Here is a 26,070-nt window from a genome sequence, read left to right on the forward strand (position 1 = left end):
AGCCCTACATATAGGGGAGAAAAATACATCAAAGAATCCCCATATAGAATGATTAAGCCTGGGTTCAAACATGTGCGTTGCGAATTGAAGCTCCGGTTTCACTGTGGAGATAAAAATCAGTTGTTCAGAGGGTCCTCTGCATTTTAGCTGCGGATCATTGAGCAGGGAAAGGGGGGGGGAGGTGTCTTATGGACACACAGATCCAGCTCAGCAGCGAACACACACGAGTGCCCCCATAGCAAGTGGCTTGCTATGGGGGCACTCGGCAGGGGGGGAGGGGCCAGGAGCACCAGAAGGGGGAAAGATAAAAGGAGGATTGGGGCTGCTCTATGCAAAAGCATTTCAAAGAGCAGGTAAGTATTACGTGTTTGTTATTTACAAAAACATCTGTGCCTAAAGGACTCTTTCACACGGGGCGGATCAGTGATGATCCGCCCCATGAACACCCGCTTGCTCAGCGTGGATCGGCGAGCAGGAAAATGACAGGTCCGTCGCTGCACACTGTGGGGGATCGGGTGATGACGGACCGTAGAGTCCGTTGTCACCCGATCCGATCCGAAAACGGATGGAAAAGTAGGGTTTTCCTCCTTTACACTTTTCGGATCAGAGTGGGTCGGATGTCAGCGGACATGTCACCGCTGACATCCGACGCTCCATAGGGATACATGTATGTCCGTTTTTCATCCGAAAACGTAAGGATGAAAAACGGACATACGGATCCCCCGTGTGAAAGAGGCCTTACAATCATTTTAAATCTTTTTGCCTTTTACATTTTCAACTTTATTGTGTAGGTGCCTCATCTACTCATCATAACTAATAATAATGTGGATTTACTCATCGCAATGGGCTCTCTTTATAGTGCATACAATGAACTACAATCTATCACAATCATATTTATTACTACTAATGTGTTTATTAAAATGTAGTTGAAAACATCCATATGTAATGCTATAATTTCATGGCATAAACAAATCTACATTACATTTAGAGATTTGGTCACATAGTTATCACTTAGGGATATATGTTATTTCACAGACATAATATTATGCTCTACAGACACAACTCCTACTACTGGGATGCAGCTTGGCAGGCAGAAAGATATAAAAAGCTATTTAAAGTTCAGAAAAATAAACTATAAATGGTCTGCATGGAGATAAGATAGGCTCTCTTAGATCCTAATGTATTTAAGAAGAGAAGCACATAAGTAGATTAAAATATGTAGACCAAACTCAGTGTCATCATTCTCTTCCAGCAATAGTGTTGCCAGACAGCATGGCATGTTGGCAGTGTGGCTAATGGCTGACAGTTGGTTAGGATGCTAGTCAACCTTTACAAGGCAGCAGTTCAAAAGAGCAGACTGCAGCCCAGATTTATTCGTTTATGCTATCTTTCCACTACCATGTACAGTTAAGTGACTGATAGTACATCACAAACTTGCCCAGGATGCCTCGAAAACTAGGGATGCTCTACGGCAGGGATATGCAATTAGCGGACCTCCAGCTGTTGCAAAACTACAAGTCCCATCATGTCTCTGCCTCTGGGTGTCATGCTTGTGGCTGTCAGAGTCTTGCTATGCCTTATGGGACTTGTAGTTCTGCAACAGCTGGAGGTCCGCTAATTGCATATCCCTGCTCTATGGTATGGCAACAGCATATCTTCACATACACATTCCAACTTAACCCTATAGGAACATTAATTTTACTTTATAAAGGGACTGTCAACAACATGCAAAGTATATGCTGAAGCTATTAACAAGCAGTTGATACAAGTGTGATCGCTATTTGGCAGTTTCAAGTTCAATTTTATTTTAAAATAAAGATCAAATATTTTAAATATACTTGTAGCGCTACCCCCCAGAGGAGCCGCTTAATGTATGTTTGGTTCTGTACTCTGTTTCTCAACCCCAAGAATGGGCCCAACCCTTCTGGCACACCTACTTGATAATAATAGTGCGGAACCCAGCAATAGAGAGGAAACACAGGAATGATAAACCATGAAGCATATTTACAGAGGCCCTGGGTTCCATCACGTCACCAGCTATGGTAGTAAATAGAGACTCACACAATATCAATGAACCACTCAGAAATGTTTACTTGAGATAAAGAATAGACATAATAAAATGGCATGAACACACAAGTTATAACTGACAGAAAATATCACTAAATTCCAATATACAGAATGTGTATCTTTGTTACCTAAAAAGGTATATGTGAACAGATACACAGGGAGGTGAACATCCAACACCCTCAACGTATATATTGGATATCCGTCCCCTGAGGTCTCAGCACACAGACCAGCATAACACAACATATGCCCACAGTAACACAGTGCAACGTTTGTTTAAAAATGTCCCAATAACCCTAGGTTGTAATATCGTAATCAACCCTGCATATAGAGCCGGAGAGCTTAGTAAAAGGAAAGGATGGTGAATGTTCTTTAGATTCCGGATATCTTCAGCTAGCTTGATGTTTAAACTGCAGTATTTGTAATCCACAAAGGAAAAGAAATGACTGTAGAGCAAAAGATATGCTGATGACGGCTTAACTGAAGAAATATAACCACTTGTAGATTCCTCCTTAAATGTGAGTGCAATACAGTACTGACCTTACAGCGCAGGGGAAAAAGACAAAGCCCCAAAGTTCAGCTGTATGATGCCTGTGAAGAAGTAGATTCACCTCCATAGAACTCACTCAGCAATACTGTACTCTCTACTGGAATGGGCAGGTGCCTTCTCACCACAATAGACCCCAATGGCTGTGAGGCTCCATCCTGAATCCCCTCCTGGTGTCTCTGTCTGGTGAAGATGGCACCGCCACGCCATGCTGCCACTCCCGATCGACTGAAGTGCAAGTGGCTTCCAGTTGCTCTGAAGAGCAGGCCGGTCTGCTTTCTAGAATAGCAGGGCTGTCTTCCATAGATCCCTCAGAGGCAGGCGATCTGGCTTTCTTCTGTATAGGCCACAGTCTCTCACTCCTGGTCACACACAGACCTCCTACTGACAGGATTTAAATGGCGTCCAGAGAGGCTGAAAAACAGCATTGCATTGCATTGTCTGTCATGTAGTTCAGGGCTGATCCAGCTAACAGAGTCACTTCCTCCTCCAGACTACATCTCCCACAATGCTTTGCTGCATTCTCCTTTACTACATTTTTCTGGTGATTGACTGTCAGTTTCTTCCAACGGGGAGGCTACAGAGCAAGCAGTTCTGTGTGTCTCTGTATGTGTGAGAGAAAAGGAGGGGGGGTGAAATGCCCACGCAGCTGCTAGCAGGCAGCTATCTCCCTATTAGATGCAATCAGCCTGGAGAGGTACCTGCTACACACTGTACATGAATGTGGGTACTCTTTATTATAGGACATTAAATTGTACAATGTCACCATTGTATTCTGTGAAATATATTCTCACATAATTTCATATAGACGGTTACTTCTTTGGGGGGTACCTCTCTCCGCAAGGTGATTGTACAAACACAAGATGTTTAACCCTGCCTAAGTCCTGCCTAAAAATAACCACATAATGAAATGCTGTTGTGAGAATACTATTGTTTTTAATACAAATGAGGAATATATTTAATTGAAAATGATCAATGACTAAAGTTGAGCTTTAAGGTAGGGATTCCTAGAAAGAAAATAGATGGGATTTCCATTGCACCTTTAGATGTTTTTGTTGTCAAATACTGGGGCCCAGAGCGAAAAATTGCCATGCCACAAATAATAAGTTGGAAGCATGCCAGTGGGCACAGGACAAGGAGAGATATAGAAATATAACCTTCTTCATGCTGGAATTCAAAGCCTATGCATGAGAGCATTATAAATCAACTGTGGTTACTGTATAATGATTTTAAAGCCAACAATGACAGATAGAATAACTGTTGGCAGTGAGCTTTGTGTATTTATATAATTGAAAGGAACATGTATTCCACATTGTTTTTTTCTTTTTCAAGGTGGATTCAAATCAGTAGTCTATGGTAACGATCCAGGGACATTTTTCAACAGCCCCAAGTGAAAAACTAGAAAACTAGTGAGACTACTGAGAACAAATCTTAAACCAGTTTCAGCTTTCTAGGCCTCTGCCATGTGTGTTGGCATATCTGCTTGTAGTCTCAAGATGTGATTAATGTGACAGATGACAACACAGGAGCACAACTGGGAGATGGTTGTCACCCCCATAATAGGAAGTGCCCTTGTACTGGGTATTCTTTTAATGAAAGCTATATATTTAGTGACTTTAAAACCCAACTCAAAAACTCTATGATTAAATGGCAAGAATTACCTACAAAAAGGTATTGTTTTTCATATTGTTGCAACTGTTATCTGCTCCTCTAAGGATTCATTTGTTATATATCATTAGTTGACTTTCAATTTTCTAGTAGCCACCACAACATGTGTGTTACCCTATTCAGCAAAACATCAAGCCGTTCTATGTGCACATGTTCTGCCCACATGACTTTGAGTGACAGGCAAGCAAGGAAGACTCTTCTAATTTAGCATGCTCCTGCATTTAGCATAGCACATGCTAAGCATCATGGCCACTGCTAGGCACGGGGGGAAAGATTGGGGAAAACCCAAAAGGAAAGTACTGGAGGAGTGCTGCAGCAAAAGCCTGGGCATTGGAAAGTTCAGTGAGGTAAATCTTACATGGGGCGTACGCCTTCTTTAACACCAAGTAGTACGGCTCATCACCTCAACCACTTCACGCTTAAAAAAAATAAAAGCTTATTTTTTGGTAGTTTGCGGCAAAAAATCTTCGCTAAATAGGTTTTACAGTAACAAATAGGACCAGTCTTTTTTCTGATCCCGTGTGGCCAGCTAATGCAAGAATGAGCAAAAATGTTTACATTTGCACTCTAAACTCTTGATTCATTTTTCTTCAGCAAGATCTGAATTTTACTCTACACTCTATGCTAGAGTCAGGATCTTACTGTTTCCAGTTTAGTCGCTCATTCATGGCGAGTTAATTGATTCAGTCAAAGTTTTCCCTGGCATACTTTGTGCTTATTTATATGCCGGCATTCTGAGGCATTATTCCTATTTCAACACTCAAAGTGCCGTAGTAAAAGTAGAATTTCCCCTCTTTTTCTAAAACAGGCAAACAATAACACATTTTACTACCTTTGTTTCCTGTGTGATGTGAATTTTGATGACTGATTTATAACATTTCTGATGTACGTTTCCCTTTATTAGTGAAAAGTGCTTATTTAACAAGTGAAAGGATCACGCAGCGAAAATGATCATATATATTACAGTGGAATTGAAATTTTGCAAAAAACACCACTTGCCTTCCTGATAACAACTGTAAATAGATATGCAGACAGAGACGCAGACATCTTTTTTCAGATTGCCTGGCCTAGCCAGAGTCTGACAACTCTCTCCTTAATGTTTCCACACATCTCCCTGCAGCCTATTTCTAGCTTGAATCAATGGGGACCAATATGAAAGAATAATGGGTGACTTTAATGTACCCAGAACAACTATTATTCTAATCCATGGCGGGACTGTGCACATGTGTAAGGAACTGAGAGGAAGGTTGCAGAGAGATGGACAACTGCAGCAAGTAAAGTCCCCTTGCCTCTAGGCAGACCAGTCAAAAGAAGCTGTTATCTGTATCCAAGGTCTGTTCTCTTATTCACAGATTTCTTCAAGAGGACAGAAAGTTGGGTAAATGCTTTAAGGAATGCAGTCCTTTGGATGAATCATGGGCCCTGGGGTGCCTTCAAAGAGCATTCTGTGTTTTGATGTTTACAAGCTAGTGAAGGAATATATTTTTTGAAGACTGGTTTCAAGAAGTTAAATGGTTTGACAGTAGTGTACTAAGGGGGGGTGCCAACTTTTTGGGGATGCTGTGTTCTACCACCATGGGGGGGGGGGGGGGGGGGGACGTGTTGCCAAAGCAAGCACTTTTCTCCTGTCCGTGCCGTAAAAAAAAAATCCTGGTCCCTGGCCACCCGTGACTCGCATCTCACAAGTAAAACATTTTAAAAGGAATAAAAAACGTTTCTGCAATTGAAACTCCGCTGCCGTATTAGAAAGCTCAATTAGAGAGCTGCCATGCGCAGTTCAAAAGTTGCAGAGAATGATTTTTTTTTTCCAAAGTGTTTTACCACCAGCTGCTTGCGACCAGGCCAGAAGGTATGTGAAAAGAAACACTAACTTTGGGGGCACTCTGGAGGAGCAGGAAGACACAAGGGGACACTAAATTAGAGGGCACTCTGGAGAAGCAGGACATAAGGGGGGACTAACTTTGGGGGCACTTTGAAGGAGAAGGGGGGTCATAAAGGGGCCCTCTGGAGGAGCAGGACATAAGGGAACACTCTGGAGGTACTAACTTAGTGCCTCCAGAGTGCCCCCTGTAGTGCCACCAGAGTGCTCCTTTACATCCTCCAGAGTGCCCGCATACTACAGTAATACCAAGGGAGAGCACTCTGGAGGATGTAAAGTGGCACTAAGGGGGGGGTGCACTCTGGAGGAGGATGTAATGGGGCACTCTGGAAGTAATAATTTCATACCTCCAGAGTGCCCCCTTACATTCTCCAGAGTGCCTCCATACCTCCATATATTCCTGCAAAGTGCCCCTTAGTAAGAACTGTGGTTTATGTGTGCAGTGTATACTGCAGGTTCAGATTCTGTTTAATTCCACTTTAAGACCCTCCCACTAGCCATGCCCACCATTCACCATGGCACACGTTTTCCAGGGTGCTGCAGGTCTTTCAAAATCTTCGTCATGCTCGCATTTACTCATGCTGTTTTGACTGAAGGGGGGCCCTTCATGGTTTCTTGCACTGGGGCCCTGAAGGTTCTAGTTAAGCCTGTTTTTTAAGGTATTAAAAAAAGATATGTACAGTATTTTTAAGTTTGTGTGTTTAATCTGGGTTCCTTTAAAATCGGCTTGATACATTCTTTATAATTCTGAAATTCTGTATCATTACATTGAGTGAATATTGCATGTGCCCCTTTGGTGATGTCAGTGCCATACTTGAGGCTTTCTATTTTAAGCATGTTGACCACCATTGTTTTAAAGTAAGGTTCTACAAGTTTTCCAAAATTCTCACAAAGAAGCACTAAGTCCTTATATCCATAAATGCCAACGCATTTCAAAGGTCTTAAAACACCCCCTTTGTAGGGCTTATATGCCTGGCAACTTGCCCAGAACTGCTACATAAATGGTTTAGATCTCACTGTGACAAGTTACATGAGCAGTGAATACAGTGCAATACCACATTCTTGCCATAACCCTGGTCATACCTTCATCATTCCAGATGTGAAAAAAGAGCTTAAATACTTTATGAACAAAACATACATTATCATGCGCCTAAAATGTTCAACATCAGTAGTGCCTGGAAAAAGTGAAGACATCTATGTTGCAAGTTCACTATTATAATTCCTTATACCGTATATACAGTTCTTTAGCAAAAATTTGCTATATATGAAGGCAGCATGGTGGCTATGTAGCAAGCATTCTTTTCATGCAGCCATGGTCCTGAGGTCAAATTTCTCCAGGGACATTTTCTGTATGCAGTGTAAGTTTTATCTGTTCTAACCAAGTTTCAGTGGGTTTACTGCCACAAACCAATTTGGCAGGTTGAGGAGGATGTAACAAACCTGGCCCTTGAGTGTGTGCATGTGGGTGTACTCGTACCAGTGGTATAAAGAAATTAGACTGCTTGTGATGTACCCTGCAACCACTACATAAATGGGAATAATATATTAAAACCTAAAACAACAAAAATGGGACACTGTAACTTGAGTCCAGTTGGGAGTTATACTTACAGCTTGTTTGTAAAACTCCCTTGCTGTATCTTTATACTGATATTGGTCACTGATCACCGTAGCTCATAAATCACTTTATACTGCTTTCATACATTCCTGCAGTGTTCATAGCTTGTTTTTTTTTTTGCCAAGCTTTTTACTGAGTGTGTTAATGGAAAGCAGATCAAATGTTTCAAACCAGCAGATCTCTGTACTGAGCAGACTCTAAGGTTATCTGTCATATGGGTGTAGTCAGCTTATAAGCATTCACAATTTGGTCTCTCTACAGATAAGGCCATCTATAAACAGGCTTATATCACTTTGAGAAGGATGAATGTTGGGACAACCTTCCATTTTCAAACCTATAATATCCAATTTGGACAATTTCTGTGTGCGGTAAGGAGTGCTTCTTATAGGCAATAATGATTATTTTAATACCACCCTCTAAGATAATCCTACATTGCATGATCCGCTCCTCGCTGCATTCTCAAATAAAGCCTTTTATGGCAACCATGAAGTGATCACCTCAAAATTTCATCTCTTATGCCCTGTACACACGGTCGGATTTTCCGACAGAAAAAGTGCGATCGGATTGTGTTGTCGGAAATTCTGATCGTGTGTGGGCTCCATCTGACTTTTTCCGTCGGAATTTCCGACACACACAAAGTTTGAGAGTAGACAATAAAATTTTCCGAGAAACAAAATCCGATCGGTTAAATTCCGATCGTGTGTACACAAATCCGACGCACAAAGTGCCACACATACTCAGGATACATTAAGAGACAAAAGCTATTGGCTACTGCCCCGTTCATAGTCCCGACGTACGTGTTTTACATCACCGCGTTCAGAACGATCGGATTTTCCGACAACTTTTGCCACCGTGTGTATGCATGACAAGTTTGAGCCAACAACCGTCGTAAAAAATCCATGGATTTTGTTGTCGGAATGTCCGATCAATGTTCGATCGTGTGTACAGGGCATTAGGCTTTAGCTGCAATTTAAAGGATGAGTTCACCTTTTGGAAAATGTTAGATGTTCCACCTGGATTTAGGGTGGAACATATGACATGTTCCACCTCCTGCTGCCACTTCCCCCAATCCCCCTCCCTTCCTCAGTGAGACAGCGAACAGGGGATCTTCTCCACGCACCACCCACTGTTACAATTCAAAAACGGCACAGCTGTGCGGGGCTCTGTTCACATGGTCACTTCATTCATTCACAGTTTTCTGTGAGTGAATGAACTACAAGTATCGTGAACCACTGTGGCAGATGGCTTGTAGTTCTGAATGAACTGCAAGTGTGCTGATGTAGTTCATTTATAAGCTCTGCAGCTTTCAAATTACCAGCCCATATGAATGTATGAGCTGAAAGCTGCAGGGCTTGTCTGCAGAAGCTTGACATCCACCGATCAGGGGTGCAATGCTTTCTAGGCTCTTGCAGGAAAAAAATAATAATTATCTGCAAAAATATGTGCATTTATTATTTTTTCTAAAAAGGTGAACTTATTTTTTATCAGCTATATATAAAGTTTTATCTCTCCTGACAAGGCCTGAAACTTCAGTTAATGAACCTCAGGAGAGAAGGAGAAACTCTGGATGTTAAGGTGGCAACCCCAAACTGTTTCCAGACAAATATTCACAATTTCCTCCTTCCCTTACTTCCTACTTTATATTTGAAGACCAACTATAAATAAAAAACTGTCCTTAAACTGGTTGCTCATTTGTAACTCCAAGCTCATAAAATCTATGAATGCACGCTTCTTGCTATGGCAGATCTGCTTATTTTCTTATATTGTAGCTTTTTACACATTGTAATATCTATGTTCTGACTGTTATGATTATTGGGGTCTTTTTCTCACCATTTTACATATTTTTATGCCTCTGGGCAACAAGCAGTCAGAATAAGTAGCATTTCAGGTCATTATATTTGTATTACCAGCATTAGAACATTTAAAACATACTTATAACAATTTCAGACTTATTAAAATAAAATAATTACTTACCAACACCTTACGACCTGACTTTGTAAAGAAGGCAAATATAGTGTGGAAAATGTTCTCTTTCTCTTGTGGGATCACACATGGTGCTGGATTTTTCTTAAATGTACACTGTGCTTTTTCTTTACCGATCTAAACAAAAAAAAAAGTAAGAAAAACAAAACTGAAATTTTGCATTCATCACAGGGACTCTGGGAATTTATTCACACTGCTACATACTATACATGTGATGGTAGAGAGTGATAGGTGTTCCGGGAATCGCACAAGTGAACGCCTGCTGTGTGATAGTGAATGACAGTCTCAGCCTGGACCCCCGCCAGTCAATGCCTGCTGTGTGATAGTAAATGACAGTCTCAGCCTGGACCCCCGCCAGGCCACGCCCCAACATGTTTCACTCAACCCACCGAAACTTACTCATGGGGATGGAGTCCCCAGGTGGAAGGGGGCGGTTAAATGCATCATCGGCCACCAAAGAATGAATATCAGATGTGTGAAGTGATTGTGAAGGCTGGTTATAGAGGTTACCATGCAGACTTGTTTTCTTGCATACACTTTGCAAGAGACAGGCCATTTAAAACCTCCTTGCAACCAGATCTTCTATGGCTCTAATTTTCTAGCAAAATTTACAGATTTTTACATGTAAACAAAAAAGTCAGGAACAGGCCTGGGAGTCAAGTGGTACTCATATCAGACACCAAGCCTCCCTATGGGGTGAATTTTCACTTTGTAAAATGAAAATTCACTGATTAGGATGAAGCTGTGTTTACTTCAATCAACAAATCATGTACTAATAAAAATATATTTTATTTTTCCTTTGCACATGATTTGGTATTTAAAGTAAAAATGGGCTCACCTTGTTTACTACTACTCATATTACTAGGTGAACAGCTTTACTTCTTTAGTAAATCAGCCTCAATTTATAAAAAAAAAATTCCAACGAGACCTTCTGTAAATTCACATTTATGTGACCAGTCTTTTGTAGGATACAAACCCATGTGAAGAAAAGAATAACTATAATTCTGTGCATGCGCAGTTCAAAAGTTGCAGAGAATGTTTTTGTTTCTAAAGTGTTTTACCACCAGCTGCTTGCGGCCAGGCCAGAAGGTATGTGAAAAGAAAAAATTAACTTTGGGGGCACTCTGGAGGAGCAGGAAGACACAAGGGGACCCTAAATTAGAGGGCACACTGGAGGAGCAGGATATAAGGGGGGGCTAACTTTGGGGGGCACTTTGGAGGAGAAGGGGGGTCATAAGGGGGCCCTCTGGAGGAGCAGGACATAAGGGAATTCTCTGGAGGTACTAATGACCTTTTAGATGACCTGGCATTTATGGCTATCAATGGTGTCTGTGTCTATACAGCTTAGTATATCCTCATTCAATATCATCCTAAAGAAAATATATGTTAAATTGTACGTGACTATTTTCTTTAAACATGTCCTACATAGCAAAAAAAGGGTAATTAAAGACACGTGACACCACATAGTAGCATATAATATAGCCAAATTAGTGAGTACTTAGTGCATACCAACACGCACTTTCTTTAAATACATCTACATTTAAAAATAAAGGTTCTTGTTGAAGTGGAATAAAGCTGAGTCAAGCCAAGAAAAGCAGATGCACAAACAGACTTGGCTTTATGGAAAATTCTTTGCAGATCTTTTGTGTAGTGCTTCCAATTCAAAAAACAGCACAAATATGTGCTTTACAATTCAAAAACTATTGATTTACTTATACTACACACTGGTCTCCTAAATTTTAAGGTACATTGACATGGCGATATGAAAGTAGGCTTTTGCTGGCAGAAGTTAGAAACAACATCTTGCCCTGACTGTGCTCTGTATGCTGTAATCATGTAACTTCGGAGAAACACTTACATGTATATAGATATACAGTGTTAATGTAGTTTATTGGTTGGTAGGATGCAGGCAACTATTGCCACATAGCATCATTCATTGCGAGAATGTAGGCGGCTATTGCTGACTAGCATACTACGTTGCTAAGACAAAGACAACTATTTCCACCTGGCATCCTCAATTGCTAGGATGCAGGCTGCTACTGCTGCCTATCTTCCTATATTGGTAGGATGCAGTTACATTTAGCTGCCAGGAGTGAAGAAATTCCTTGGTACTTTCAGTTATGATGGAGTAGCATCTGACTTAAGCCAGCCGTAGATGGTTTGAATCTTGGCCGGTTTAGCAGGGACCGGCCAAGATTCAATCCATGTATGGGTAGGCTGATTTACCCAAGTTGATCCATTGATCGGCTTGGGTATAACCAGCATGTCGGATTTCTAGTATGCGATTATAGCCAGCGGATTTAGCTGCTAGCAATAAACACTGTGTTCTCCCAGCAGGGACTGCTCCTTGCTCCCCCCTGCCGGGAGAACGCAGTAGCTCTAGGGGAGATATTCTGCTGGAATCATGCCCATTTTCTTTCCTTGGATGCAGGAAAGAAAATCGCATTATCTATGGCCAGCCTCACTCCACCTCACTGTGCTGGCCTACCACCAGTGTGTCACATAGGGAGAGCCCATAGCACTGATCTCTAGCTTACACAGGGTGACTTCTTTTGCCTCTGGCAGCTGAACAGAGTGACAGGGCAGCAAAGGAAATTAGTAGTGAATAAATACTTCTGGGGAAGTGCTTGGTTAAAGTGAACCTGTTACTTTGCACAAGTTCATTGTACGTGCAGCAATAAAACACGTTTGCAGAGGGAAGTATTCAGTCCACGGCTACATTGTATTTTCAGATATCACTAGAAGATTGTCATATCATGGTCAACTATATAGCTTTTTTCTTTTTTGGTTTATTGTCAGCAAACTCTGTACATCGTTACTCGTAACACATAATATCCATGTAACATAAACAGCAAAAGGTACACATGGATGCCAGATGTTGTTTTCATTCCAATTGGGACACAACCTCATATCTGTCTCTTGCAGAAAATAAAGAATCAGAAAGGTAGAGAATCTTGTCTGATTGTAATTGCTTCCCACGGCATAGACATCTCCCCAACTTTTTTGCATAGGGATAAATCTGAAGTCTAGTCAATACTTTATACATATAGTAGAGCAGGCAGACAAATGTTTGAGGGAGGATGGATCATGTCTGTATATCTAACTGTCCCCTCAGTTCTATAGGCCCCACTTGAAAACCAAGTTTTAATGAGTGTTGCCATTTTATCTGACTCTTCCTTTTATATTTTTTAGACAGATCATGGTATACCAGCTAGGGAAAAAACAAAAACCTCTCAATGCCATACAAGGTTCTAAGGAGCCTGTAAGCACTCAAGCAATTGATTGATTATTACGATTAATAACACCTTTTATAACATACACTAGATTGCCAAAAGTATTGGGAGGCCTACTTTTACACGCACAAGAACTTTAATGGAATACCAGTCTTGGTCCACAGGGTTCAGTATTGAGTTGGTCCACCCTTTGCAGCTATAACAGCTTCAACTCTCAACTTGGGATGATTTAGAGTGGAGACTGTAAGCCAGGCCTTCTCGTCCAACATCAGTGCCGGACCTGACAAATGCGCTTCTGGAAGAATGGTCGAACATTCCCATAGACACACTCCTAAACCTCGTGGACAGCCTTCCCAGAAGAGTTGACACTTTTATAGCTGCCAAGGGTGGGCCAACTCAATATTGAACCCTACAGACTAAGACTGGGATGCCATTAAAGTCCATGTGCCTATAAAGGCAGGTGTCCCAATACTTTTGGCAATATAGTGTATATTTAATTTCATGTCTATGTTTTAACTAGTTTTCTCATTTCTACAGCATACATATCACCTTACTGGGTTAAAACCAGATAGGTCTGTTAAACTGTCTGCTTCTAAAGACTTCAAGCTGTTTTATTGAATAAAGATATACTAAGATTTCTTTCAGACATCTAAAACGTTGGCATTGCTCACATAACTAATCCCTTGTTAAAAGATTTTCCAAGACAATATACAGTGCCTGAAAAAAAAAAAAAGAGACCAACAATGCACATCAGAAGTATTTTGTACATTTCCAAAAATAGAATACTTTTACCAGCTCTATGCGTTTTGCATTTGCTTCATTTCAAATCTAATTGTCAATTGCAGCAACAAACCCTTATAAAAAAACAGCAGGAAATTGCACACTGGCAGATTAGAGTGTTGAAAAATATTCCTTACGGGGGGCAGGAGGCGGAGCCTAGCGGAGCAGACATGCATTGTTAGAGCTCCACACCGCTGAGGAGAGAAGAGAAGGACAAAGCGGAGCCTGCAGACTCAAAAGGTATCCATTTGAACCTTTTTGCCCCTGGGAACAAACTGTGAAAGTTTGGGCAGGAAAAATGGTACTGGGAGGAAACCGTGGCAGAAATAAAAATCACCTCACAAAGAGCTCACAGGCACTCACTGCAGCTGAAGCAGCTCCAGTCACCTCACAATATACAGCATCAGGGCGCTCTCACAGACAGAAAATGTCACAGCAAGACTCTTCATTTGAGTCAGATACAGAACAAATCCTCTCACAAACTTCTCCACAAGCCTCCTCAGTATCCCCAGTAATATTATTACAATTTGAAAAGATGCTTCATAAGGCTTTAAAACAAACCTCAGACCAAATAACAAAAAGCCTAACCAAAGAAATAAGAGAGCTGGGAAACCGCACCGCAGCCTTAGAAATAAAAATGGATGAAATTGAAATTACAACCCAAGAAAATATAACAGAATTGGAACAATTAAAAAAAGAGAATTTAATACTTCAAACTAAGCTCGAAGATTACGAAAATAGAGCCAGACGTTCAAACTTGCGCATAAGGGGAATACCTGAAACTGTGACAGACCTGCAATCTACTATTACTGCTCTATTACAAGAACTAAAGCCAGATATCCCTATTGAACGTTTAGAACTGGACAGAGTACACAGAGCCCTCACAGCCAAAAAGAAAGATGGACCCCCACGTGATATAATCACAAAATTTCATTATTACAGAACGAAAGAACAAATACTAATTGCTGCAAGAGAAAAAAAGGAACTTAGTTTTCATGGACACAATTATCAAATTTTTGCTGACCTATCCCAACTTACTATTACTAAAAGACGATCCATGAAACCCCAGCTAATGGAACTGCAACGCCACAACATTATGTATCAATGGGGCTTCCCCTTTTCAGTCAGATTTAACTACCAAGGTACAATTTACAGAAGCAGATCAGCAGATGAACTACAACAAACCCTTTTAAAATTAAATCTGACAGAACCCACAAGCAGCAACTCTCCCACACGCAGAAGAATGGCATCATCTTCACCTTCAGGCAGCACCCAGAAAATTTCAGAACAAAATGGGAATCATCATTCTCACAAAAGAGGCCGTTATGCCACATCATCCATGGACCAAGAAGATTCAATGGACTGACATCCTAATTCCTGATATCTCTTCATTTATTATACTAAGAGATGGTTCTCTATAAAAAAAACCTGTATTTATAACTGAATGTAACTGCATTCTGATAGTCACACACTGTGTGGGATCATGTTACATTCCAGTTATATTTCTTATTACTTCTGATTCATATAGCCTTAGAATATATAAGTGAAATAAGGAAATTCTTGTTCAGTTATATATTATCAGGTAATAATAATAGATTTATTACTTTTTAGGACAAATATGTTCAATAATCCAGAAGTAATGGAAGCTTTTTCTTTCTTTTCTTAAAACAAATATATTATTACCTAACTAGTTCCTAGAATTATGTTTTTGTTTATTCTAATCTGAAGCAATACAACCTCAATTTTATGAGTTAACATATCTAAACAGTTACATATGAATAAAATATGAAATTGTTTACTCTAAAAGGGTTAAAATCCCAAAATAATTCAAACTATCTTCATCAATACCAAAGTTATTAACAGTACCTTTCTAACTGAATTATTTAGCCTAGGGCAAGACTAACCATATACAACCACCCTGGAATAAATAATTTCAACAAAAACTATATTCTGCACTCCAATTAATGAAACATCATTTTGATGTCTTTTGACATAGCACTTCTCTCCTGTAAGTGGAAGATCCGTGTACCCCCATTAGCCCTCCTCATTCTCCCAACCATATTATGTGGGAGTGTGACGAAGGCACTTATTTCCCTGAGAGAGATATTTATTCTCTTTCACAGGTAAATTGTGATTACTTGCAAAAAATAATTTATACAATGTATCATCTAATCTCATATGTTTTTTGTTTACTCTTTACTCCAGAATTCCCTGGTTTCTTTTCTATCTATTCATCTCTTCAGTCCACACAGGTTGATCTGCGCAGTCAGCTCTGCATAACAAAAAGTAAGTCAAAACTATTTGATTTATTGCCATGGCACCACTGAATATACTTTCCCTGAATGTTCAGGGAATAAATGTCCCTCAAAAAAGGACCAAAGCCTTCCGTACTTTCCATAACAAGAAGGCTCACATAGTATGCCTCCAAGAAACACACTTCACCAAAGATTCTACTCCAAAATATATTTCTCCTTTTTATCAACAAATTTACACGGCTTCTGCCTGTACCAAGCAAAGGGGAACTCTAATTGCATTTCACCGATCCACACCATTCACCTTATCATCAGAAATTAAAGACCCAGAAGGTAGATACCTGATACTCATGGGTTATATAATGGATACAGCAATCACAGTGATTTCCTACTACGCTCCTAACAAACAACCTACACCATTCCTCTCACATATATTACAAGTGATTAATACACACAAAATAGGAACAGTGATAATGTGTGGGGATTCGAACCAGGTCCTCCTCCCATTTCTAGATAAATCACCTTTTACACCATCCAAAATAACCTCTAGATTACCTTTTTCTCAACTTCTTTCCAAATACAATCTGGTAGATTCATGGAGAGAAAGTAACCCAATGAAAAAGAAATTCACTTATTTCTCGCACCCTCATCAAACCTTCACCAGAATAGATCATATTTTTCTAACAATAGGAATGATACCAGAAATTATTGCATCAGATATAATTCCAATTCCGTGGTCTGACCATAATGCAGTATACACTACTATAGCCTCAGCCATACCAAAAGCGCATGACCCAACGTGGTACTTACCGGACATAATGCTCAAACACCCACTACATCAGATGGCCATTGAACAAGCTTTAAAGGAATACATATCAATTAATAATACAACAGACATCTCCCCAATAACACTGTGGGAAGCTCATAAGCCTGTCTTGCGTGGTACAATACAAAGACAAATGGCACTATTTAAACGGGAACGCAAAAATCTAGCAAAAAAACTAGAACTCAATTTTAATGCAGCCTACATATCATTTCAAGATAATCCATCTCAGAGTACAAAATCTCATCTGGAAAAATCTAGATTGGAATATGATCTATTTCTCACTGAGTCAGTTGATAAATCCCTCAAACGCTCCAAACACAATTTCTACATGAATACAAACAAACCAGGTACATATTTGGCTCGAGCATTAAATTCAACTAACAAATCTTTCAAACCAATACGTTTGAAATTATCAAAAAATGTTTACACTTGTAATCCAGTTAAAATAGTCCATAAATTTCACTCACATCTCGCAACTTTATACAAGACAAACAATGAATTTAATCCTACAGAAGCTGAATCCTTCTTCTCAAAAATAACCTTACCTGAGTTATCTCAGAATCAAAAAAGCAGTTTGGATGAGCCTATAACTATAGATGAGGTTGCTAACGCCATAAAAGACCTAAAACTTAACAAAAGACCAGGCCCAGACGGCTACTCGGCTTTATACTATAAAACATTCTCAGAAATACTCTCTCCCATTCTCACTAAAACCTTTAACAAACTTCTAGATGGACATTCTTTTCGGCAAGAAACACTAATGGCAATTGTTTGTATGATCCCAAAACCCCTTTCTGATGATACTTCCTGTGTGAATTATCGGCCTATCTCTCTGTTAAACCTCGATATTAAATTATTAGCAAAAATAATAGCAAAATGCCTCAATAGCATTATAGGAAAATTAATACATAGAGATCAAGTAGGCTTCATGCCAAATAGACAGGCAGGCGATAATATACGCAGGGCAGTGTTATTGGCACATATTGCTAAAAAACGGAAAATCCCTTTATGTTTTCTATCTCTCGATATTAAGAGGGCATTTGACACAGTATCCTGGCAATATATGCAATATTCATTACAAAAATGGGGTTTTGGACCCCACTTTTTAACATGGATCAAAGCATTATATAATAAACCCAAAGCCTATATAAAATATGCTGGATACAAATCTGAAGCCTTTAATATTGAAAGAGGTACCCGACAGGGTTGCCCATTATCTCCCTTATTATTTGCCCTTATACTCGAACCCATGGCCCAATACATCAGAACAAACCAAACTATAACTGGCATTGAAGTAGGAGGTATTACACACAAATTATGTATATTTGCAGACGATATATTACTTTTTCTATCATCACCACAGGTCTCTGGTCCTAACTTAATACCAGCTCTTGATGGATTTGCAGCCCTATCCGGCCTTATGATTAATCCTAAGAAATGCCTAGTGCTTAATATTTCACTCACAAACATGGAATTGATCCCGGCTAGGGCTGCACTCCCATTCACATGGGCAGAAAAATCAATCCCATATCTTGGAATTCATTTAACAGCATCTCATTCTGACTTATTCTCAACCAATTATCCTCCTGTATTAAGACAGATCACAAATCTAATAAAACAATGGTCGCAACTTCCTTTATCCTGGATGGGGAAGATTAATGCAATCAAAATGACTATTCTACCCAAATTGCTTTATCTATTCAGAGTCCTCCCTATTCCAATTCCTTCCTATTTTTTGAGAATAGTACAAAAAAGAGCAACTTCGTTTATATGGGGCTCTTCTAAACCACGTATACCTATACACACACTACATCTTCCCAAAAATAAAGGAGGCCTGGGATACCCTAATTTTACTAACTACTACAGAGCAGCACATTTGGCCAGTCTGTCCAAATACCATGCAAAACAGGAAATCCCATTATGGGTATTTATAGAGGCTTCAGAAAATGACCCTCTATTAATATCAAATTTATTATGGCTTGATCCTAAAGACCGCTTTAAAATTCATAATCCCATAACTAAACACTTCTTATCTCTCTGGGATAAACTAAAAACCAAATATCAGTTACAATCTCCACACAATCCTCTCCTTTCTTTTATCAGAAATCCGGCCTTTTATCCGGCATGGATCTACCCAAATTCTTTTAAAGCTTGGACAACATCAGGCATTCAGACACTAAATGACTTCATAGCATCTAAATCATTCCTTTCATTCCCATCGCTTAGAGAAAAATATGATCTACCAAACTCTGAGATATTTAGATATCTCCAAATCAAAAATTTCTATACACCATTCCTAAAGGGGGATACACCATTATCCCAATTATCCATTTTTGAATCAATCTGTACAAAAGATCCATTTGCTAAAGGTACAATTTCATCACTTTATAATCAATTATATGGAGTAGCAAATCTTAATAGACCCTCTTACGTTCAGAGGTGGGAGGAGGACCTGGGACGAACTTTAGAAGACACGGACTGGTCTAACATATGGCTTACATCTAAGTCATCTTCACCCAACATATTAGCACTAGAGACAAATTATAAAGTCCTAACTCGCTGGTACCTTGTACCCGCTAGAGTGGCAAAATATTCACCTAATACCTCAGCTCTTTGTTTTCGAGGATGCCCAGAAATAGGCACATATTTACACATATGGTGGACGTGCCCAGTAATCCAAACCTTCTGGAAGGAAGTCTTCGTGATTGCATCTAAAATATTTAAAAAAATAATACAACCAGATCCATATTTAACTTTACTTAATCTAAAACCGGAATGGTTAACACTCTCTCAATTCAAACTAATGATCCAACTAATAACGGCTGCAAAACAAACAGTGGCCAAGGCATGGAAATCTCCTACATTGGTACTAGCAGAAACAATTCACAGAATGAATAATACAATGTCCCATGCTAAGATGGTAGCCATCGATCAAAATCAAATTCCAAAATTTGAAAAACTTTGGCATCCTTGGATAAAACAACAGTTCCTGTCAAACTTCAATGACTCTGTCCTGTTGCCATGGTAACAGATTAAATGACTTACAGAGACACCCATTCTAAGGCTTCAAAGAGAACTAAAAAGAATAATAAACTGACGAGCGGGACAACCTTGTGGACCATACCTCTACCTTTCAACCCTTTTTCTTCTTTCTCTTTCCTTTTCTCCACCTTACGATTAAAGCTCATTATCAGAATTTATTTGACCTATATACACTCTACTTGTAAACAATATGTATAGTAGGTATAAATCATTTAAATACCTACAAAAGTAACTAAGGAAATTATATATATCTTTAATTTAGGTTTACGTGAACCCAATGTTTAATATTTGAAATTTCATGATATTTACCTATATAAACCCTACTGTAAAACAATGAGCTTACTTTATAGATCCTTGTAAACTTACTTTATGTATCTTTATAACATTGTATACTCAATAAACTTCTTTTGACAAGGAAAAATATTCCTTACAGAACACATGCAAGTTTAATAAAGAATATTAACAAGTCACGTCATAGTATTTTTACAGTAGATTTGGTGATATTGGTTTTAAAAATTGTCTGAACACTAGATACAGTATATTAGACTTGAGATTCCTCTTACATAGTCAAAAGAAGAGGTACACCAGAAGAAAAATGATGTTCATCTCTTTAAGAGAGGCAACAGAGACAAATGAGCACTGTTTTCAAGAGGTTATAATAATGGATCCTGTGTACCTACATATCATTTATCTCTCTGTTCAGTCACGCCCGTTTCTTCACTTTATGGTGTGATTATGATGACCCAATAAGGACACCATAGATATCACTAATTATAGACTGATTTCCTTGATCAATAGTGACCATAGTGAGGCTACGCTTTTTAGAGAACTACATACATAATGACAAATTGGACTTTTTCAATATCATCAGTGGATAGTTTCAGCTATCCACTCTTGTTGGGACTCAGTCTCCTCTAGTCAGAGAAGGTATGCTCTTATCATTAGACCTCCATAAAGCATTTGACAGTTTATCTTGGGAGTATATTTTCTGTGTGCTGGAGACTATTGGGTTTTGAGCTACCTTTCTCACCATGCTACGTGCCTTATATCAAACTTCCACTGCACATATAACTATTACCAGTTAGTAACTATAACCTAAGTCCTCTTTGATTACCATCTGAAGAGGCACTTGACAGGACTACTCATTATCTTCTATCATAGGCACCAATCCAAATATGCAAGGGATTGTCTGTAGTAAAGAGAAAAAATGTGCTCTAATTGCTAATGATGTCCATATGTATATTTCATAACAACATACATCAGTTCCCAACCTGTTACATTTACTACACAGGTTTTATACACTATTGGATTTGTTATTAGACCAAAATAAAACTGCAGCTTTGATCGCCAGTTTACCACAATCAAAGGCTTATCTGCTCCGAAACTATTTTAAGTTTCATTGGGCACCCAGGTCTATTCCCTACTTAGGGATCCACCTGACCCCATCCTTGGACACTTTGGAGTTGATTTACCAAAACTGGAGAGTGCAAATTCTGGTGCAGCTGTGCATGGTAGCCAATCAGCTTCTAACTTCTGCTTGTTCAATTAAACTTTGACAAAAAACCTGGAAGCTGATTGGTTTCTATGCAGAGCTGCACCAGATTTTGCACTCTTCAGTTTTTTAGAAACCCCTTTCTAAAACTATCCCCTTTCTCTCTCCTGGTTCAGAAGAATCCATTTGGTCAAAATGAACATACTTCCTAGAATACTTTATATATTTTTTAGGACTCTTCCCATAGTGGTTCCTAGTAGGGAATTATTAAGGTTACAAAATATGATAATTTATTTGGAGGGGCAGAAAATCCAGGTTTAATAGGTCAATGTTTTATAAGTCTGTTAACTTGCTGCACATTTTCACTGGCAACTTGTACATTTACAGAGCACTTGAAGCACAAGTTCTAGGGGGCGTGGTCTGGACATGGCCGTGTGAAGACGTGCTTCTGAGCAGCTCCCGGTCCGTCCCAGCCTTTCCTGCCCTTAAACCAGCCACATCAGCATTTAAACAGCGGCATGTACTCTGCTGGAAGACGCAGAGGAAAGAGCAGCCGACAACATAAACGAACACCGCCGAAAGCACAGCAGAACGGAGCCATCAGGCAATACCTATCTGATCCCAGTGACCCATCCCCCGCTCCAAAGATGGTGGCCGCCATGAGGACGAACGAGCCTGTGAGTACCCCACAGCACTGCTCACAAACACCGCCCATGGCCCCCTGTGCATCTGACAGAGACATTACTACCCCTCTGCTGCTCCGGACGAACGAGCATGTGAGTACCCCACAGCACTGCTCACTAACACCGTCCATGGCCCCCTGCAAACAGGAGGCACAGGAGTACGGAATAGTATGAGAGCCTATATGCAACAGTCCAGATACTGCAGGTTTAACAGGTGAGATGGCTGGAGCTGGCTGAAGCACAGGCAACAAGGCTGAGCAGGATTGTCAGGAAGCAGGCTGGGTTCGTTAACAGACAGGCAGCAGAGGTACAATGGAGCAGGCAAACGGATGGTCAGGAGGCAGGCCGGGTTCGGTAACAGACAGGTAGCAGAGTTACAGTGGAGCAGGCAAACAGATGGTCAAACAGGCAGATGTCAGGTACAGGCAGAGTTCGGGGGGAGGTCCAGGTGACAAGGCCGGGTCCTCAGGTAATCAGGAACAGTTCAGATACAAGGTCAGGCACTAGGACGGTAAGCTGTTGATCAGGCAGCACTGATCACAGAGGGACGCCGGCTTAAATGGACCGTTTGGCGCCAAACGACGTGCACGCGCGCGCACCAGCACACACAGGCGCGCGCACCCGCCAACGCCCGCGCGCGCGCCCTCGCACACCGGCGTGCACAACAGGCTGACCCCGGACACACACACCAGCACCGCGAGGAACGCGCACAGCGAGGTCCACAGGAACGCGCGCGCCAACGCGCGCCGACGCACACCGACGCACACCGCCGCGAGCACCCTGCCCGCCGAGGTACGCTCTCTGACAGTGCCCCCTCCTCAAGGGCAGCCTCCGGATGCCCAGCTGGGCCAACCTGGTTGCATGAGAATCCTTGAAGGCTTGTAGCAATTCATCAGCATGGAGATTACTTTCAGGCTCCCAAGAGTTGTCCTCGGGTCCATACCCTTTCCATTTAATGAGGTACTGGATCTGATTCCGCCTCTTTCTACAATCCAGGATTGCCTCGATTTCAAATTCCTCCTCATTGTTGATCATAATAGACTCAGGTGGCTTGGCATTGCGGTCAGAGAAGGAATCAGGAACAACTGGTTTCAGAAGGGAGACATGAAAAACCGGGTGTATTCTAAAAGACTCCGGCAGGTTAAGTTCATATGCAACATCATTTACTTTTCTTTTCACCTGGAAAGGACCCATAAACTTAGGTCCCAATTTCTTGGAAGGACAAGCCATCTTTAAGTTACTTGTGGATAGCCATACTTGGTTACCAGGCTCAAGGATAAGTTCCCCACGTCTTTTCTTATCAAACATCCTCTTAAAAGATGCCTGGGACTGGGCCATGGTCTCCTGCAGGATCTTACAGTTAGTGGAGAAGAACTCCATTGTTTCAGTCACTGCTGGAAGGGCACATTCCGGAATAGAGCTGGTAAGAAAAGAGGGATTGAATCCATAGTTGGCAAAGAATGGCGTCTGGTTGATGGCTGAATGCAGAGAATTATTGTAAGAAAATTCAGCGACTGGTAACAGAGACACCCAGTCATCTTGCGAAAATGCAGAAAAGCAACGGAGGTATCGCTCCAGCGTCTGGTTAGTTCTCTCTGTCTGGCCGTTTGTCTGAGGATGATAGGCCGAAGAAAATGCCAGCTCAATTTCAAGAGCACCACACAGTGCCTTCCAGAACCGGGAGGTGAACTGGACACCACGATCTGACACAATATTAGCGGGTACCCCATGTAGTCTCACTATTTCCTTAACAAAGATCTTCGCCGTTTCTACGGCCGTGGGTGTACCCCTCATGGGGAGAAAGTGTGCCATTTTGGACAGTCTATCAATCACAACAAAGATAGTCGAGAAACCTTCAGATGGGGGTAGTTCTACGATGAAATCCATCGAAATCATTCTCCAAGGCCTGTCAGGAATCGGTAAGGGTTTCAACAAAACCCAGGCCCTTGTGCGATTACTCTTGCTCCGGGCACAAGTGTGGCAAGAGCTTACATATTTCTTACAATCCTCCATTAATTGTGGCCACCAAAAGGTGCGTTGCACCAGTTCAATTGTCTTCCGGGCCCCGAAATGACCAGCCAGTTTGTGGTCGTGGCACAATTCCAGTACCGGCACTCTAAGTTTCTCAGGAACCAGGATCTTGCCTTCGTGCCAGAGCAACCCATCGCTTAAGCTAGTCCCAGTAGGTTGGGGAATTTCTGAGGAGGCTTGCCTTATTCTGGAAATTAGATCTCCCTGAAGAAGTAAGAAATTTCCCGCCGGCAGGATAGTGTCTGGAGGAGCGATTTCCTTGGAATCATGAAACATTCGTGACAATGCATCTGGTTTCACATTTTTGGAGCCTGGTCTGTAAGTGATGTGAAATGAGAAGCGAGAGAAGAAGAGTGCCCATCTAGCCTGTCGTGGTTTAAGTCTCTTGGCAGATCTTAGGTATTCCAAGTTCTTGTGATCAGTATAGATGAGAACAGGATGTACAGCACCCTCCAGAAGATAGCGCCACTCCTCCAGAGCCGCCTTGATGGCCAAGAGTTCCCGATCTCCTACATCGTAATTCCTTTCAGACAAAGAGAGTTTGCGAGAAAAGAACGCTATTGGGAACAGAAGAGCCTTGGGGCCCTGGCGCTGAGAGAGTACTGCCCCTACTGCGATCTCCGAAGCATCAACTTCCAGCACAAACGGTAAGGCAGGGTCAGGGTGCTTGAGGATAGAGGCAGATGTGAACAGACCTTTTAATTTTTCGAAGGCCGATTGTGCCCTGGACGTCCAACAGAATCGGGTTCCCTGTTTTGTAAGTTCCGTAATGGGGGCAATGATTTTAGAAAAGTCTTTAATGAACTTCCTAAAAAATTAGAAAATCCAACGAAGCGTTGGACCCCTTTCTTGTCTGTAGGTGCAGGCCAATCCAAGATGGCGGATACCTTCTGTGGGTCCATCTTAATACCTTCTACAGAGATAATGAGTCCCAGAAATTGGATACTTTGAAGTTCGAATTCACATTTGTCAAGTTTAGCGTATAGACCATGTTGCCTGAGCCGAGCAAGAACATTCCGAACGTGCCTGCGATGATCAGCCAAGGAAGAGGAAAAGATGAGAATGTCATCCAGGTAAACAATGACGTAGAGGTCCAAGAACTCCCTAAAGATGTCGTTCACAAAGTGTTGGAAAGTGGCTGGGGCATTACAAAGACCGAAGGGCATAACAAGATACTCGAAATGCCCGAAACGATTGCGAAAAGCGGTCTTCCACTCATCTCCCTCTCGGATGCGGATTAGGTTATAGGCACCGCGAAGATCCAATTTTGTGAAAATTCTGGCGGTTCCCAGCCTTTGGAATAACTCAGGTACCAGGGGAAGCGGGTAGCGGTTCTTAATCATTATCTTGTTTAATTCTCGATAATCGATGCATGGTCGAAGGGAATGGTCCTTCTCCTCTACAAAGAATAAACCAGCACCGGCCGGGGAAGTGGACGGGCGGATAAACTTTTTCTTCAAATTTTCATCTAAGTACTGCTTCAGGGTGCCCAGCTCCTGCTCAGTCAATGGAAAGATCCGGCCGAAGGGTACCTCGGTTCCAGGTAGCAACTCTATAGGACAATTGTAGGGCCTATGTGGAGGTAATATCTCTGCACCTTTCTTGCTGAATACATCCGCAAAATCTTGGTAGGGCTCGGGAATAGCTTGGAGCAGGTTAGCATCAGGATGTAAACAGAGAAGTTGGGAAACCTCACGGTCAGCCCTTTGCAGACAATGTTGTTGACAGTACTCAGAGAGGAACTCAATACTTCCAGCAGCCCAGTTGACTTGGGGGTTGTGAACCTGCAGCCATGGCATTCCTAAGATGACTGGGAAAAGAGGTGAGGAGATAGCATCCAAACAGAGATATTCCCGATGCTGAGGGCCCATAATAGCTTCTAAGGGGACGGTTTCCTGAGTGACCAGGCCAGAACGGAGGGCAGAACCGTCTGCAAGATGAACAGCCAGGCTTTGAGTTTTGGGTCGGAGAGGTA

General features: G+C 41.2%; 1 protein-coding gene across 2 annotated transcripts in view; it reads right to left on the bottom strand.

Moving 5' to 3' along the window:
- ITGA9 (integrin subunit alpha 9) overlaps positions 1-26,070 on the bottom strand; it is a 626,511-nt gene that overhangs the window by 30,866 nt on the left and 569,575 nt on the right. The window contains exons 24-25 of one of the 2 annotated variants that reach the window (XM_073630571.1): positions 9,748-9,873; positions 2,300-3,025 (exon numbers count right to left, since the gene is read on the bottom strand). In XM_073630571.1, the coding sequence (XP_073486672.1) occupies positions 2,993-3,025; positions 9,748-9,873 (159 nt within the window). In that variant the 3' untranslated portion in view covers positions 2,300-2,992. Of the gene's footprint in view, positions 1-2,299; positions 3,026-9,747; positions 9,874-26,070 lie in introns of those variants that run through there. The other variant, XM_073630570.1, reaches the window with a different exon arrangement.

Source organism: Aquarana catesbeiana, linkage group LG05 (assembly GCF_042186555.1).
Source record: "Aquarana catesbeiana isolate 2022-GZ linkage group LG05, ASM4218655v1, whole genome shotgun sequence".
In the NCBI taxonomy this organism is placed as follows: Eukaryota; Metazoa; Chordata; class Amphibia; order Anura; family Ranidae; genus Aquarana; species Aquarana catesbeiana.